The sequence below is a fragment of the Hypomesus transpacificus genome, chromosome 5, assembly GCF_021917145.1.
Source record: "Hypomesus transpacificus isolate Combined female chromosome 5, fHypTra1, whole genome shotgun sequence".
Lineage (NCBI taxonomy): Eukaryota > Metazoa > Chordata > Actinopteri > Osmeriformes > Osmeridae > Hypomesus > Hypomesus transpacificus.
Window position 1 is genome coordinate 4,298,428 of NC_061064.1, and position 18,206 is coordinate 4,316,633.

General features: G+C 42.5%; 2 protein-coding genes across 11 annotated transcripts in view; both read left to right on the top strand.

Annotated features, from left to right (window-relative positions):
- The window catches only part of phldb1a (pleckstrin homology-like domain, family B, member 1a), a 29,652-nt gene extending 21,867 nt beyond the window's left edge, over positions 1 to 7,785 (top strand). For 6 of the 10 annotated variants that reach the window (XM_047021030.1, XM_047021033.1, XM_047021034.1 and 3 more), the window contains 14 exons: positions 98 to 208; positions 362 to 451; positions 841 to 975; positions 1,493 to 1,612; positions 1,875 to 2,033; positions 2,432 to 2,575; positions 2,710 to 2,829; positions 3,048 to 3,132; positions 3,385 to 3,526; positions 3,938 to 4,028; positions 4,485 to 4,631; positions 5,101 to 5,320; positions 6,464 to 6,549; positions 6,914 to 7,785. In XM_047021030.1, coding sequence (XP_046876986.1) covers positions 98 to 208; positions 362 to 451; positions 841 to 975; positions 1,493 to 1,612; positions 1,875 to 2,033; positions 2,432 to 2,575; positions 2,710 to 2,829; positions 3,048 to 3,132; positions 3,385 to 3,526; positions 3,938 to 4,028; positions 4,485 to 4,631; positions 5,101 to 5,320; positions 6,464 to 6,549; positions 6,914 to 7,054 — 1,791 coding nt within the window. In that variant the 3' untranslated portion in view covers positions 7,055 to 7,785. The remainder of the gene's footprint in view (positions 1 to 97; positions 209 to 361; positions 452 to 840; positions 976 to 1,492; positions 1,613 to 1,874; positions 2,034 to 2,431; positions 2,576 to 2,709; positions 2,830 to 3,047; positions 3,133 to 3,384; positions 3,527 to 3,937; positions 4,029 to 4,484; positions 4,632 to 5,100; positions 5,321 to 6,463; positions 6,550 to 6,913) is intronic. The other 4 variants (XM_047021038.1, XM_047021041.1, XM_047021035.1 and 1 more) reach the window with 3 other exon arrangements.
- A 5,171-nt stretch (positions 7,786 to 12,956) lies between these two features.
- atf5a (activating transcription factor 5a) lies at positions 12,957 to 17,891 on the top strand. Its single transcript, XM_047021044.1, has 4 exons — positions 12,957 to 13,177; positions 14,249 to 14,497; positions 14,785 to 15,979; positions 16,142 to 17,891. Exons 2-4 carry the CDS (start codon positions 14,356 to 14,358, stop codon positions 16,326 to 16,328), a joined length of 1,524 nt encoding a protein of 507 aa, XP_046877000.1. The 5' UTR covers positions 12,957 to 13,177; positions 14,249 to 14,355; the 3' UTR covers positions 16,329 to 17,891.
- The last annotated feature ends 315 nt before the right edge of the window (positions 17,892 to 18,206 follow it).

Genomic DNA, 18,206 nt, shown 5'->3' on the forward strand with positions numbered 1-18,206 from the left:
CAGCCCAGGGGAGCATCTGGGATAGCGTGCTAGCAAGCTAGCACCAAGGGCAAACGTTGACAGGAATTCCAAGCCGGCTTGTGGCTGTGTTCCTCAGGAGAAGATGGGTGTTCTGGAGAGTCAGGCCAATCAGCTGGGCCTGCAGGCTGCTCAGGACTGTGAGAAGATGGCCAAGGACAGGACCCTGGCTCTGCAGCTTCTCCACAAAGTCAGACCCGACACACAGCCACTTAGCAGCTCAAAGCTTTTCCTGAACACCACTCAGATCTTATCCATGCTCACTCCTTCGTCGCTGCTGAGCTTGTTAGCCGCATGCTAGCCGGTAGCTATGGGTGATCTCCATGGTCTGTCTGTGTTGTAGGAGAAGGACAGGCTGATTGCTTTGGAGCAGAGGTACCACATCCTGACGGGAGGGAGGAGCTTCCCCAAGCCAATCAGCAACATGAAGGAGGTGAGGATAGCTGCCATCTCTCACACCCTCAGACCCAGTCGAACCCTGATGGAACGGTTGGGTAGAGGAGGCAAATGGAATGGTTCATGACACTGAATCCACTCAACTGAGATACACAATTTGCATGTTTTCTCACATCTCTCTGAAATGATGTCATTTGAATCATTGAAAGTCTGGCAACTGCTGTGTTGTATGTGCATCGCCTCAGGGTATTCTTCCTACCAATAATTGTTTCCTTTTCTGACACTTGACACTTCAGTGTGCAGCAGTAACCTGAACACCTAACCACATAGCTCCTGTCATCTAAGTGAAGGGTCTCTCCTAGGGCTGTGTGTAGTATTAACGCGTGGTGGATTTTTAACCGTAGCAACTGAAAACTTTCATAACAGGACGTACTCCACATCAGTGAACCTGACCTTGCTGAGGAGGAAGGTTCTCTGCACACTCCCTGCCCCTCCCCAGCCTCCTCCTCCTCTTCCTCTCTCACCCCCTCCCCTGAACTCTGTCCCATCAGGCCACAGGAGGTAAACGGACTGCAGCATGCAGCCTCCACTTCCCCCTAGAGCTCAGAAACTAACCAACCGGTTCTTCATGGTATTATGAGCATGGTGTCAAGGACAACGTTAAATTAGCTTAGTGGTGTGAGGAATTGTATTAGTGTGGAGCATAATGCTTTGACAAGGTGTGAGTTCCTACAGTCAGCTTATATGTTCGTATGGGCTTCAGTGATCATGGTGGGGTCTGTCTGGTGTGTTCTGGTGTGTTCTGGTGTGTTCTGGATGTTCCATTGTGTTGAGCTATGATGCGTTTTAGTAGGTTTTGGTGTGTTTTGTGTGTTTTAACTTTTAATTTTTGACGGGAGCCGGATAAAGTTATCCTTGAGGAGCTGGCTATCTAAAAAAACATTGACAGAAATCATAACTGATCTGTCGGATATGAGCATGTGTGTAGAAATGTGTGTGTGACACGTTAATGCTTATCGAGAACTCTATCTAGTCCCATCTCTCAACCTTATCTGCTGTGTTTGGGGTGTTGATGTAGGAGTACCTCAGGCTTGCTGATGTCTATAAGATGTATGGAAGCGGTTTCTATCCACCTCCCTCCACCCCTCCTGCTCCTCACTGCCTCCCTCTCCCTGTAGCCTCTGCTGCCCCACGCCAGGTATAACAGCCCCTGCTCTCTCACACTCCAGCTGCTGATCTGCCTTTCTGGCTGTTTTCTGCCTCTTTTTTTTGCTGTCTATAAACATTTCTATACATTATTTTGCTTCGTAGCTTGCTAAAAGATACATCCTCTAATCTTCTAAATTCCTATTTGTTTTTCTTCTCTCCAAAAATCTGTTCCAATTGTGTGCGCGTGTCTGTGTGTGCCTGTTTGCTCGGGTTGTCTGTGTGTGCTGGTTGCTTGGGTCGTCTGTGTAAAGGAATACATCACCGTCAGTCAATTGAGTCAGATGTTTGGGATGCAGAAAGTTGAGCCCTCCCCTGCCTCCTCTATCCAGTCATTCCAGCTTGCTCTCTCTGACCCTTCCTACTCCTGCCTCTCAACGCCATCTGGCCCCTCCCGCCCTCTCTCAGTTGAGGTGTGTGCCCCTCCCCTTTGAGTGACCCTGCCGTTTCTCTTACCCTGTAGTTATTGCAGATCACATGTCTAACTGAATAAATATGTGTGTGGATGATTCTCGTAGAGTCACGTTTTTATTGAGAGCCATTGCAAGGCGGTGACCACAACCAATTGTTTGTGTTTCAATCATTGTGAAATCTTAGCTTTTATTCCTTTGATGCCATGTTAGGAATTGTGAATGACTGTGTTGGTAATACACCTATACGTTTACATATTGAGATGTATTACCAAAGCATGTGTATCTATTCTCCCGATATTCTACTCTTACTCCGTTCCCTGCCTGCTTTTGCATCTCGTGCTGTCTCTGACTGTTGCTTTCTGCTCCTTTGGCTGGACACATTGGCCGCACCACCTCAGAGCCAGCCTGAGTGGAACAGGCCTCACAACAGCAGCCTCAGTTTAGAGCGCTGGTACCAGGATATCATGTCTTCTGGGGATGCCCCTCAGCCTTGCCCCCCTCCACTTCCTGCTAAGTCTCACTCCTCTCGCAGGCAAGGCCAGGTAAACACTGTCGCTCCACGCCCCCTAGCTGGCTCAGTTCTGCTCCTCCATTCTGCTTTTGTCACGTTTTCTCTACTGCTAGACGCTTTGTGCCTGTGGGTCGAGTGTGTTATTGGCTTTTGTCGTTGTTCCAGGTGTTCCGGTCCAAACCGGATGGTGAAGTCGGACAGACACCACCGCGCTCTAACGTCAACGGAGCGGGGACCCCGCCACAGTCCAATGGGGTCACGCTGGGACGAAGCACACCCACCAAGGTAAGCACATGTCCTTCATTCTGTTGTGTACGTCACCCACGCGGTCAAAGCACCGGTGCCACGGCGAAAAGCATTGTTTCTGGGAGAGGACGAAGTGTGTTACCAGTCTGAGCCTGATGAGTTGGGGTGAGACCTGGTTGGCTCCACGTGGGTTAGGTAATGCAACACTGTGACATCCGTTAGATTTGTTTCGGTATTATTTCCTCTGTGTCTCACAGGGCCTTCAGCTGGTGCCCAGGGACTTGTCAGTGTTAAGCCCTGCAGACATGGACACCAGGAGGCAGCTGGCTCTGCAAAGTAAAGGTAACCCCTCCCTCTTCTCTGGTTCCACCCAGTATTCCCTGGGAAGTCCCTCTCAGAGAAAAAGACAACATGGGACATTGTGTTTCCTGTCTGTCCATGTGTCCGTCAGTCTCCCAGTCCCTCTGTCCTGTGCTTGAGGTTAGCCTGTGCCAACGTTGTCCGGAAGCAGTCTAGTGGGAGTGTTTGTTGTAATGACTGTTTATTGCCAGTAGGGGGCGCAGTAGTCCTTTCACCCTCTACATCCTCTCACAGGTCCTCCATTGGTCCACCACTCCATCCTGCATCATCAGGCACCGCCCGCTGGTGACCAGGCGTATGACACTCTAAGCCTGGAGAGTTCCGACAGCGTGGAGACCAGCGTCTCCACTGGCAACTCCGCCTGTTCCCCAGAAAGGTGAGAGACTGGCAGACTGGCAACTTGCCTGTTTCCATGGGAACACTCAAGTCTGCCCTATCTACCTAAAGAAGGGTCACTGTGCTTTGTTCCCTTAACAACATGTTTTGTTAAATGTCTGTTCCCTTGGTAACAATTACACTGCCAGTTGCCATGCCAACTACGTCAAGCGGAAGAAAAGTTTACCTGTGCGTTCAAGTTTTTGGGCATTTCCCCGCGGCGGAGTAATAACTGTTTCCTGCCGCTGTACAACCAGTTAGCTGACTAGCGCTCACAGCAAAGAATAACGCTCGCCTGATTAGGATGTGTTGTTTTTCAAGACGTTTGGTTCAGAGGCATGGCTTTGTTTACATTCCTCTCCCAGTCTTGGAGTGGAATCTCATTAGAGCTGTTTTTCCTCTGCCTGCGTAGTGGAAGTGGGCTTGAGGCCCTGAGGATCGAGGAGATGGAGAAGATGCTGAAGGAGGCTCAGCAGGAGAAAGCCAGGCTGGTGGAGAGTCGAGTGAGTGATCAAACGCATGTCCAACAATCGCTCTCTTGGGGCAATCGAAATACTGTAGGGTATACTATAGATCATGTAGGGCTGACATGCACAAAAACAGGGTCTTGCAATTATTCATTACATTTATTGATTTATTGTATCAAAAGCAATCCAGCCCCCACATTTGAACTGATGCCCTACCCTTTAAGCTGGTATATTGAGGACAAACAAAGAACAGAATTGGGGACCTCCCCATTTCCAAATTTCCTGTCACTTGGCTACTGTAGTATTTAACCTTAAATGTCCTTTTTCCTGCCTCACTTACCCTTATCTTACCTACACACCTACTGACCCTTTTCTACTGTTTTGTTTGTGTCTTTACCCCCACACTATTCACTTATGTTCTCTCCCCTCCTCCTCACTCCCCCCCCCCTCTCTCTCCATCTGTTCTCCTTTCTTCTTCCCCCCCGGCCCCAGGAGAGGGAGGTGCAGGCTCGACGGCAGCTGTTGGAGGAGGAGCGGAGGAGGCGCGAGGAGGCCGAGAGGAGGCTGCAGGATGAGACCGCCCACAGGCAGAGGCTGGTGGAGGAGGAGGTGAAGATGAGAGAGAAGCACTTCTCCCAGGTCAGTGGAGAAGCAGGAGGAGAGGATGGAGGACAGGAGAAAGATGAGGGTAGGAAGGGGGAGGGACGGGGAGCGGGAGAGACAGAGAGGATGATAGACAACAAACTTGAGAGAGAGAGTGGGTATGGAGGAGATCAAAGAGTGTGTGTGAGGGGAGAGCGAGGAGGGAGGGGGGATATGGAGGCTGAGAGGCAAGTACAGCGAGAAAAGAAAGGGGAAAGAAGAGAGAGCAAAAGATCTGTTTCTATAGTACCACATACCCATCATGCTTTTATCTCTGCTGATTGTTTCTAATTGTTTTCCCTTGTATGAATAATTGAACTAAACTAGCAACCTAGAGACAAACACTGAGTACCTGGCCCTATTAATTACACCTTTAACATATGATGCTCTATTACCAGCCCTGCCTCTTCACTCAGTACTGTAGCCTGAAGGATTGTACAGCTCCTCCTAATCTCCCTCCCCGCAGGCCCGTCCTATGACACGCTACCTGCCCATCCGGAAGGAGGAGTTTGACTTGCGCGCCCACGTGGAGTCCTCGGGCCACAGTGTGGACACCTGTCCCTATGTCATCCTGACGGAGAAGATGTGCAAGGGGCATCTGGTCAAGATGGGGGGCAAGATCAAGTCTTGGAAGAAACGCTGGTTTGTCTTTGACCGCCTCAAGAGGAACTTCTCCTACTACGTAGGTGAGGGACTTCACGTCACGTGATGATGGGGCGTGACCCCTTCTCCTCTCAGGCAGGCGCGTGGGGAAGGGTGGAGGTTTCTTTGAATTGTAACGGAATGAAAGGGTGAAGGCGCCTTAGCTTACGATACAAACCACCCTCAAAGCGTCCAATGTTCTTTCATTCAAGATAACCGCACATGCAGGATTTTGAATGAGTTCTCGACCAAGAGCAACAGACATGAAACCTTATGTTGCCATGCCTTTGCTCATCAGACCAGAGGTCATTGCTTGTCAGGTCACATTGGCATGGCTTTATTAGATACTCTCTAATAGGATTCTACTCCTAAGTGCAAACTGTGTATCTGCGTGTTGGCTTAGTGTGCCCACTCCTGCCATGGTCTCCACTGCTCTCCCTCCACTCACTTTCGTAGCCTTTTCACCCACTCACTCCTGATGATGATGATGATGATGATGATGATGATGATGAAATAAGCTGCAATAGTTTCTCTAGCTGTGCATTTGATATGGGAGAAGGCTAGCTCCTGGCTTGTTCGTGACTAACAAAACGAAACTCACAACATTTCAAAAACATTTATCTCATTACTAAGCAGATTTGGCTTAACAAAAATGCATGGATGAAGAGAAAATACGGGCCGGATTTCAAAAGATTGTCTTTAATTGTTGTGGGGTATTTGTCTTCAGCCAGGCACTTTAAGTGCACATGGAAAATATAAAAATGCAGCACTATTGTTTATTTGAAAGAGAACAACATCAAGTTGTAAATAATTAAATTAAAAAACATTTACAACTATATTCTTTCAAAGATATATGGCATACTACAAGCGTTACATATCTAGATAAGCAAAATTAAAATAGCTTATGTGATTTTAATCACATCAACATAGGTGTAGGGTTTTCTCTCAATAAATAAGCATGCACTTTCAGTCTTCAGTGCATTTATTTACATCAATTTACAAGCCAGGGTGAACTACCTTCATGTATTTTTTACCTGAGTGTATTTATTTAAAAACAAAATCATTAGATTTCCTTCATGAAAATCCAATGGAAGGGAATGTGTCCATGCTCAGACTACGTGAAGACAGTCGTTGTATTGCATCAGAGTGAAGAAGTAATAAACTGGATCTCTTGTCTCTCCTCTCAGACAAGCATGAGACCAAGCTGAAAGGGCTGATCTACTTCCAGGCTATAGAGGAGGTCTACTACGATCACCTGCGCAGTGCCACAAAGGTAGTGATACAGTTATTATTTTTAAGATAACAGACCTCACTTCTGTATATATTTTAGTTTTTTATTATAATGCTCATCGGGTATGTTTCTCCAATTAAATAAATCATTGTATACATACTAGTAAAAAATATATATATATATGATTCTTGAGGCATGGTATACATTTTTTGATGAATGTAACATTGTTAATAACATACTTTAAATGCTTTTGACAGTATTTAAATAATGGATTTTTTTTTTTTTTACAAAACAGTTACAACTAGAATGATCTGCTAGTATGCCCTTTATAATGATTGTCCAAGTGTCAGAAATGCAGGTAATTGACCTGTCACAAATGGTAAAATGTGTATTTTTTTGCCCCCAGAGCCCAAACCCATCCCTGACCTTCTGTGTGAAGACTCACGACCGTCTCTACTTCATGGTGGCCCCCTCTCCAGAGGCCATGAGGATCTGGATGGACGTCATAGTAACGGGTGCAGAGGGCTACACACAGTTCATGAGCTGAGGGACAACAGGGTTCCAGACCTGTACAATACCAGGAGATAGCATGGGTCCTCTCCCAAACACCCACCCTCCGCTCTCCCTCTCACCGGCCACGTGAAACTCTGAGGACGGGACTCGGGTGATCTGGGATGGACGTCTCCACATACGGTGGCTTCTCTGGTGCTCACACTTGTTGTACCATGAGTCAAAAATACTAAGGAAATGAAAGGGAAGCTTTTTTACTTAATCTGTTCAATAGTCAATCTAAGAGTTGTATTTATACTGCGTGATTGCCATGCCTGGTTAAATGAGTTTATACTACCTGCCAATGACTCCATTAAGGGAACTGTGTATGAAGACTGAAAGTATATAAACAGTATTTCCTTTTTCATTTCAAAATAATATGTATGCAGTTTCAGTTGCCAATGAACCTAATAGTACATATTTGACTAAATGCTCATTTAATTATTTTATATTGTGTTACAGACTATTCTGTTGAAATGTTTGTAACATATACTGTATTCTTTACTGTTTTTCTGTATGTTTGGACAGTGTCAAGAAATTAATCCGTTTTATATTCTTTAAAAAATACTTTTCATAGGGAGATCACATGAACATGCTTGCATTTCAAACCAGTGTCAGGTTGAAGACAACACAAAACTGAAGCGTAAACAAAGCTTGGTACTTCATGTTATGTCATATGGTAACACTATCTTGTCATAAACAACTTTGAAATAAAACAAATGCACAGGCCTTAAGTATCATTTTATTTCAGGCATGTAATTGTACTACACATTATTTTTTCTCTTAAAACAAATTTGAGTCCTCTCAAAACTGACATTATTTACATCATTAACTATCTTCAACACTGCTGCACTAAATAGGAAAATATGCTGGAAAAGTAAATGAGTGCATTTTAAGAATTATCCATAAAAATAACTATATTTGTTACCCTTGGCCACAATAGTTACACTTCAAATGTCTCAGCGCCTGTAACACAAGAAGATTAGCTGTAAGAACTAAATCCTACCCAGATTAATGTAGAATAACCACTTTGCTTAGTGAAATTCAAATGGAAATAACTGTCAAGTGGATTTCTGCAGTCGGTTAAGTCTCGAAATGTGAAAGTGACACTTCACCTAGTGCTGCGTGTGTTGACAGACCAATGATAACGTGAGACTGGATTCCTTGTGATTAATGCATGTTTGAGATCCTATTAGGGTGGTGGGGCCTAGAAGAGACATGCAGGTAACTGCAGGAAACCACCATGCAAAATATTCAGTCGGCTTCATTTGTAGGCTGGAAGTGGAGCAAAAGAAAGACATGGCCTGATGTTGATAGAAGCCTGCGTAATCTACAGGACCTTCAGCCCCTCAGCCGTCTGAAAACATACACACGCCGTCCTAGAAAACACTGGCCCTTTAATGTCTGTGAACATGACAGAGATGATCAACACAGGTCTTTGTCTGACATTGAGAAGTCCATGCATGCCATACCTGAGAGCCCCTAAGGTGCCGTGCTGAATAATGAACAGCTCTTTGAGAGGGCAGTGGGTGCTCATTACCATGGCGATGAGCGCGAGTGACACCCGGCTTCAGTGTTGGTAAAATATTAATGAGCATCGGGTGATCTCCCTCCAGTTTCACACGCACAGATTGACATGGTCCCCAGGCCTTTAGCACACTAATAGGAAGGTCTGGTACTGAAAATGCAAGGGTCTCACAGGGTGTTGTCAATATTAATGGCAGATATCAAGGAGTGTGTAAAAACAACCTAAAAGAGGAGAAAATGAAGACATCTTTGTGCTCTTAGGAGGAGCACAGAGATGATTTTCTGTCAGATGAATTCTGGCACATCATTCAAAACATGTTTTCACAAGTTTCCTTTGGAACATGCAGGCCAGAGATATTAGCACCACTAAATTATTCTCTGTCACTATGTGAGTTCAAAGTGATTTAAAAGAGATACGAGAGGAATGTGCATGCCCATTCCTGACAATCCACACACGCAGATTTCACACACAAACACAAAAGGGAGCTCATATGAAGAATGTGCAAACCATGAAAAACAATATTTAACCTGCAAAAAGGCGAACGAAAACTGTCAAATAAAACCACACGATACATCCAAAGCATAATACCAATTGTGTCCAGATGAGGGCAATGAATTCCGCTTTTATGAAACGTTTTACAGCACTATGTGCTACAGCTTATGAAACAAGCATGTCTTGAAAAGCCACAATTTTGCACTGTAACCTTTCAAAACACTGCATGTCTGTCATAATGCATCCAAACAACATTGGAACATCGGTGATATAAATGACAGGACACATTTTTGGTGACAGGTAACAAACATATGAAATACATATGAAATTACATATTAAAACACTTTTCCTATACATGGTGATTCAACCCAAATTTGCACATACTGCATGTCTTATTGTGGAGAAGTAAACAATACATTTAATAACAAATTAAGCTACCTAGACAATTCCACATGACTATGGGCTTTGATTCATTATTACAATGGTATATTAACTGTCAAGAACCAGATGAGTGTAGGTTAACTAAATCTCTGTTCTTTGAGAGGACACACCCAGAGTTCAAAGGAAATAGGTAGCGGGCTCCAGGGCTCTTGAGCACCTTGTGAAGAATAACTTGACACTTCACGAGCACACTGATGACATTGAGGAGCCACTTGAGACTTGATTGCACTTGACTTAGAAACCTTGCTTGACTAAAAAAATAAAAAGGATTTTTCTCTGACAGTATTCGCAGTGGCACCTTTGTGGCACTTGATTGTTGTTGGTTAAGTTTTTCTTAAGTTTTTACTTCAGTCTTCTCCACTGCTTTTGAAATGTATGACACATTAGTATTACTAGAAGAATGAAAAGTTGCATAGGCCTTTGTTATAGTGTGCACGTTTACATTTACATTGAGTCATTTAGCAGACGCTCTTATCCAGAGCTACTTACAGTAAGTACAGGGACATTCCCCCGAGGCAAGTAGGGTGAAGTGCCTTGCCCAAGCACACAACATAATTTTCCACGGCCGGGAATCGAACTGGCAACCTTCTGATTAATAGCCCGATTCCCTAACCGCTCAGCCATCTGACTCCACATTTGGCGTAAATTGTTTTCTTAGAGGTAAGAGGCGCAATACTTTTTGGGGATCAAGAGAGCGCCATCCTTACAAATATCCTTACATCCCCAAGGACTATAAAACCACCTGGCCTCTTTATTATAAAACAGCGCTAAATGATCGCATTTCCTTGTGGAATACAAAATAACGCAACCAGACATAAATCTGTGGTTTCACTAATTGAAATAAAAGCTGTTTTTTTATCGCATGATAGAAAGAAAGTGCCGCTTAACTTTTTGCTTTGAGCTAATAGAGTACTGTCTGAAGGTTCGTTGAGACATGTAAGCCTACAGTAGGCTAAGCCTGCAGACAAAGAAATATGCAAGCTAAACATATTAATGGAAAGCGTCCCTGCGGACTGCCTGCATTTCTATTCACAAGTCATTCTTCAACTTCAAATGTTTTGATCGTATGTTCAAGGATAGGAAAGTTGAAGACAACAATGAATTCTGAGAGAGATAGTGATGAAATGGTGATGTAACTCTTACTAATGTGCCATACATGCACATGGCATGCTGCGCTTTCTTTTTGCTTTACTCCAAGTGTAGAGTAAATTTTCAACCCATCACTGTAACCGTTTCAACAGGTTATAGCCGACTTGGTGTTGGCTTTATGTTTCATATTGCGCTTTATGAGCAACGCGTGTGAGGTAATAAAGCCTGAATTGACAATTACAGAAATGCATTAGCCTGTAATTGTTGTGCCATCCCTTTTGATATTAATAGGCATTCAATTACTAATTTATTCATGGTTACCCCTGCGTGCGTAAACCAACTAGGAAAATCCAATATTTGCTGCAACACGCTCTATTAGAAATAAAGAATTGCACAGGAAAGCATTGGGAAAACATGAATACAGGGAAATACGACAGCACAGGCAAGGTGCATGGCTTTCTCACATGCTGCGCAAACAGAAGGCCCTCGGTGGACCAATTAGCGCGGGTCGCGAGAGGAGTCAGCGCTTTCCTGGGAGACATGCTAACTTCAACAACCATTATTATCCAGTCTCGTCTCCGTTACGATCGCGCTTGTGTAGATTGCATCAGGTTTCCCACAACTCTACTCTGAACCGTCATGCGTTAGACTAGTGTTAGACCAGGGTAACCCACAAGACAACTTCAAAGAGCTGCTTTGATTTTGGAGGATGTTGAATAGTTGTAAGCAACAACAGGTGTACATAAGTTGTCCATCCCTTGGCTGTAATTATTATAATTGTCCCACTGAAACGGTGTGTTTCCCCAGATTATAAACGATTTAAATATGATATTGTAGCAGAAACGATCATTAGGACTAAATCTCTTGTACGTATTCAGCCCAATCTAGGCTTTATTCTTGGATATTAAAATTTTGCCAAACAAAACCATCAGCCTTTGTACTAGGCCATAGACTACCATTTTGGAATATATTCTTATACTACACACCATCACATCTAAATCCATAGTTGGTATATTTGCGCTGCTAAATTACAACTTCAGAGATGCAACTCAGCAAGTGAGAAGTGATAGAGAAACGGATGGAGACAAGAGCGAGAGCGAGCACTGCAAATCCCATGGCAACAGCAAGCACAAAACATGTCTAAAATAGGGGGCAGTGTTCGCTATTACTATAGCAACAGGAAGATACAGCTCCTTCAATCAGCTTTAGGATTTGCTGAAAGGGGGAAAACAAGGCATTATTCTTAGCATAATCGTCATTAGCAAGCATTAACACAATTAATTTGAACTAAGCAGCTGCGTCTCACTACTGTAAATAATAAACTACAAAGCGGACTATGAAGTGGCATCTCTTTTCTTTTTTTTTAACCAAGATCCCAACAGTAATAAAAAAGCCTATTGGCTGCACCCACAAGTGAATGCTCACTTGTGGCTATGTGTCTATAAGTTCCAGCATATAAAACACCGTTGCCTACTCATTCTGTAAACTGTAGTTACCCTATCCTACTCAAGAGTCGCGTTTAACATAAAGGTAAACAAGGAAACACTTTTACAGAATGCTCAAGTTAATAGCCTATAGTGCATTAAAAGGCTAATACTAAACAGTCTACTGGATAAACAAAAATATGAGCTGCGAGAAGTAGCCTGCAAATAGAACATATGAACTGGTCATTCGAGCTAACATCTAACGTTATCTATATTTCATTTTCGTTAATAGTTATTGCAGAAGTGGGTCTATGAATGCTGTTAAACATAATGAAGTTTCACTAATGCACAAGTGCGCTTCCACACTACCAGGGACTAGGCTGCTTTCACTTGGGTTGGATTGTTGACATGGAACATGTGCACATAGAGCGGTAAACTGAAAACAGTCGAGCTGCAGTGTCTAGCTACAAGTCAGCCAATCGCATACTTGATACATAATTCCCCCAGCCAATGACAGAGCGACAAGTTCGGTCCATCCAGCGAATCTGCTCTCTGCCTGAAGCCTGATGCAATTCAGTTGCAATAGCAACCACCCATCTCCTGATATTGTATTCTTCCTCGTTGAAAGATAAATCAAGTAGTCCCTTGTAAACAATGAATAAATGAGTTGTTTACGCATTGTAGCATCAAACTCTGTTTCATTTTCACATATCAAGCGACAAAGGCTACGCACATCATATAAGCCTCACAGACAAGACGTATTTAACTGCCAACCCATGATCTTAATGTGAGTATAAATCGCTAGTGTAGTTGCAGGTTTCTTCAACAAAACAGGTATTTTATTTCCCTGACTGTTTTTTTTTTTTTTTTTTTTTACATGGTAGAGGGCGGAGGAATCTACAGCATGGTTTGCCCTCGTGACGCAGCCGGTTGCTAGGTGTGAATGAACTGATGCTGCCTCTCAATTAATCGTACCTCAGTCTTCAAGTTCATCACAACAAAGCTGCAAGCCGACTTGATTTACACTATCCCGGATAATCCGAGGAAGACATGGCTTTCTAAATTGTTTAGAACTCTGATCCGAGACAACTCCGTGCTTTGCTCTTGCAACGCACCCCGAACTCACAACATTTTCAGCAAGAATGGAGTAAGTTTAACATGTTGCTTTGTATCATCACTCAGGCTAAAGCGTTCAAAACTTTAGACTATTATTGTAGACTAATTTAGACCGTTCCATTACGGGTGTCATGCCACATTTCTTTGTTTGATATGCATGTTTATTTTTCATCGGAATAGCTAGTTCTTATAATAATTGAATCGTAGGTTGTGACTACAGGACATGGTTAAAATCTCTACATGGACATAGACTAACCAAGACAAAAGTTATTTTGAAAATGAAACGTCGTTTGACTGAACTGACATTTGTCGTGATAATCTTTTGGGTGAGAAATGTTTGTGCATGTATTGTAGCTACATTTGCGCTTGGAATAACTTCATTAACTTTCTTAAACTTGTATTCTACGGATTGTGTGATGTTTTATCTTTTGCTGACTATAAGTATCTGCTATTGTCAACATATGACATATAAGACACCTTTATCGATTCATGACTTTAGCCTTAAGAGTGCTCTGTTGTGCTTTTCAAAATAGTGAGATCTAGGCTATACCATTCAAGTCTTGTGAATTATATAGATTATAGGTGAGCACATAGGTGGACACAAAAGTGAGTTTGTGATATTCTCTCAACATAAACTAGCATTACGTCACTGGTCTATCCCACGTGTTTGCATCGCATCATATGTTACTCCACAGAATGTTACTCGTTTGTTTATGGAGTTTTTTTTACTTTCACGTCCTTTTTGTTTTGCTGTGACATTCCACCAAAGTAACGTTCCTAAAAAAATTATGCGTATATATATATATATATATATATATATTCAGCCAATGCAGGTAATGCAATTTGCTATTGTGATAGTTATTCTTTGTTTAGCTTTTTTTGAAGAGGTCAGAACAGGACAGAGGTTTGTTCTGGCAATTGTGCCAAAACAAAGTAACTTACTATGACTTGCATTGTGATAAGAATAATGTATCCATACTATGTAGGAAAACTAACTTTATATGCAATGGCATGTTTTATTTGTTTTAAGCATGTAATTACTTGATGGATACGTGAGAAACCACTATAGCGGTTTAACCCCCTATAACTCTTCACCCCATAGGGTTCATTATGCTCACCCAGACCTGCACACTGTGGCTCAACTCTCAAACCCTACCGCCTCAAAGCATACCCTTGGACTTGGACTGAATCAAAAGACCAATATACAACATGATGGCAACAACAGCTCCTATTTGGAAGACTCTTCGCATCTGCCCGGCAGACCCCCTCACTCTCTCTCACCCACAGGCTAACCACAGCCAATCACAGGGGTGCAGGGGGGAGGTGCCAGAGGAGAGTCAGCACTTAATTGGTGAGTTGCAGCGAATACGCTTTTTTATATTTCCACATTTCAGGTGGGAACCGCACTGCAGCACATTCATTCTCCCCGAACAGTAAGTAATAAACTAGTTACCTCTTTTCTGATAAGTAGAGCAACTGAAATGTGAAAATATTGTTGTTATCCGCACACAGCATTCTCCACAACCTGGCTTCTAAAATGTTATGCGGTTTTAACATTTGAGATTAAGGACAATTTAAATACGTTTACCACTAATAGTAAATGATGATGTGTTGTGTTTTTTTTTCTTTTCCACACAGGTGATGGTCTTTCTGACTGGATGACGGAAGAAGTGGATTTCTCTTCTTACCTCCCACACCCTCATTCCTCTCCCTCCCCCAATTCCTCCCTCCCCCCATCTCCCCTTCAGAATGATATTCAGGTGCCCTCTGACTTGGAGGTCATGACCTCTCTGCTGCAAGAGGAACTTGCTCAACTGGAGGACTACTTCCTGTCCGAACCACTGCCAGAGAAAGGAGTCAAGTTGGGGAAATGCGACAAGGGTCCACAACCAGTGGGTCCCCAGTCATACTACCAACTGCCCTATCCGTCATACCCTACTTCCAACCAATCGGAATCCAGCCCTCTCCTTGTTACCCTGGCAACAGGGGAACTAGACCTGCTGAGCCTTTGTGGTGGGCCCATCGGTCGATCCAAAAATCCTAGACATGTCCCTTACAGTTGCAGTCGCCCCAATGGGTGTAGCCGTAAAAGAGTTAATGATGGGGCGAGGTTAGGTGAGGTCTTTGAAAATAATTTGTGGAGTTCCAAAGGAAATAACTCAGGTAACTCATCAATGACTCTTCACGGTTACAGTGGTGTAGAAGACGAACGAGTGGTAGGGAAGGGCTACTGTCTGGGCAGTGCAGTCGAAATTAGAAGATGCGCCATTCTTCCAAAGGGGGAAAAACCTTGTCGTTTCACAGAGGAGATTATAGGGGGAGGCAAAGTGGTTGGCGGTGGGTATGGCTTTGGTGGGCCTCTAGATGTTCCCAACAAGAAAGATGACCTGTTGATGTATGGTATGCGGGAGGTCGATGATATAGGTCCTAGTAGCAGTGAGATAGATGTGTTGAGTCATGTCAAAACTGGTGGCGAGATAGGAAAAGCCACCATTCCATGGAAGACAGAAGGCAGTGAGGGTTATCTTCAGACAACGCAACCAGTGGCCTATCACAGCTTCCATGGCGCCGTCAATGAGCAAGTTAAAGCAGAGAGTTTACAGCTGGGGCGCCAACATGACTTCCACTGTGGTTTCCTTGAGGATCAGGGTTCAAGTTGTCTTTCAGTTGATAGGGAGAGTCTGGACTTGGGGTCCCTAAACCACAGGCAATCGCGGGGTTCAAAGGAAGACTCCTGTTCGGTAAAATCAGAACTTGAAGCCAATCCAACAGAGTTCCCCCACGGAGAGCGCAAACAGAAGAAAAGAGACCAGAACAAAACCGCCGCTCACAGGTATGATTCGGCCAAATACACATTCAGAGTTTATTACAAATGATTACAGCACGCTATCTATCCTTTGCCCCTGTCAAAAAATCATGATGATGGAGCATAGACAGAGGTGATCCTTAGCTACATGTTTTACTGTTTTGATTTTTCTTAATCCAACTTCACCAGGTATCGCCAGCGGAAAAGGGCGGAGTTAGACATACTGGAAGAACAGCTACATGGTCTTGAGGGGCGGAACCGGGAGCTTCGGGACAAGGCAGAATCAGTAGAACGAGAAATACAGTACGTTAAAGACCTGCTAATTGAAGTATACAAGGCCCGTAGTCAGCGACTCAAGCAAGATACCAATGGGTAATGCCAAGTGATAATTTTATTTTATAAAAAAAAAAAAAATCTGAATGTATTTTATTTTATATGAGAGAGGGGCAAAAATTGTATAATTGCATGTTTCAATTATGTTTTATTTATTTATTTTAATTTTAAAGTCAACCAACGATATTCTATACTTACAACATACCACAATCTGCACTACTTAAAATCTAACCAACTAAGTCTGCACTGTGAAGCTGTAATGTTTTAATTGACAATCAATTTTGAATGGGTCTCTTGTTGATTGAATATTCTAACTGGGATGGGCTAGATTTCCATCAGAGATCTGTTATTTTTTATATTCCTGTAGACTATTTTTAAGTCCACAACGGCCTTATACCGGTCTAGATGTCAGTAACTTAGCCTACTGTATTTTCATCATGATTATTCAAACAACAGATATCTTCTTAGAATATTTGTAACAGCTTTAGGCTATTAATGTGTTCCAGATAAGTAATTTAAACTTAAGTAATACGAGGTAAAATTACCTTGAAGGAAGACTTGATGTTTTATATTGATATCGGTTAACTACTGGCTTTGTTTCCTCAGTTGCAAATTGCAATAGAGTACAATCAAATTTGCAGCTCAGGTTATGCAATTCATGTCCCTCAAACGTTAGTGATTTTTGAAAGTAGACGGGACTTTATACATTCAGATGTATCTTTGTTTGCATGGCTAAGACTTCATTGCTACTTAGCTGACACACTGCTTCTACATGACTGATACTATTGTACACAGTTTCCATAGCCGCCTGACCTTATATGCTGTCTTTCAGAAAACTCACTTGTCTCTTTAATGTATAGTAATTTCTCTTCTCTCAAACGGAAGGTATCGTAAACTTGCTTCTGAGGCAAAAATGTTCAGGGGAAGTGATTTTATATATCTGTATTCTCTAATTTGTAAGACTTTTTTAATAGTATGTTGAAGGAAAAAGGAAGTTAGCCTTTGCTTATTTCTTTTAGTAATGTTATTTTTCACTTAAATGTTTGTGATACCTTTTCATGTTCTTTCTGGATTTTTCTTCTGATGATGAGGTTTGGACCATTTTTAATTCTCTTACTATTGTATAGATACTATTTTCATTTTCTGTTGGTCAAGTGTTTGACAGACTGCATTTAAATTGTTTTGAATATATAAGCTTATTTTTATTTGATTTTTTAGAATAGATCTTAATTCAAAACCCAGTAAGTGTGAAATGTATCATGGATATACACTGATGTTTGGTAAAATGTATAACATTTGAATGAGCAGACTGAATGTTTTCTCATAATAAGCTCAGACATCTTGGCGTTATACAATCAATCATATTCATGAAAAAGGCTAGCTTTTGATGTAATATGTGAGAGACCTGTCATTTTGTAATAGATTATTATATCCAAAGCTTCGTGTAGAGAAAATTGTTTTGACAACGCTCAGCGAAAAGGCCTAGCATTCACTCGCAATTAATTTGACCGTCCTACGTAATATATTTTCTCTTTGTCACATGTCATTCGTTTACTTTTACCAAATAAAGAGAGTTGTGTGTGCATAAACTACAGTTTTTTTTTGGAACTCATTCATAACACAATATAATTGCTGACGAACAACCGGGAGGGATTAACATAAACGGATAGATTAATACTGGTGCGGAACGGGGCTTTAAAAGTAGAAAATGTGATGGGTGTTGTTTTTACAAAATAAGGATTACACGCACTAATGCAGACTTTGGCTTGATGTCAACTGCGTTAAACACTTGCGGTGTTTTGCTTCACAGAGGAATAGACCTGTTTATTTTTTACCATACCACCACGTTATAACCTTTCAAATAGTTTTGGATTGGATGCTGTAACGGTATACCCACACGAGAAGAATGCTACAGTTTTTT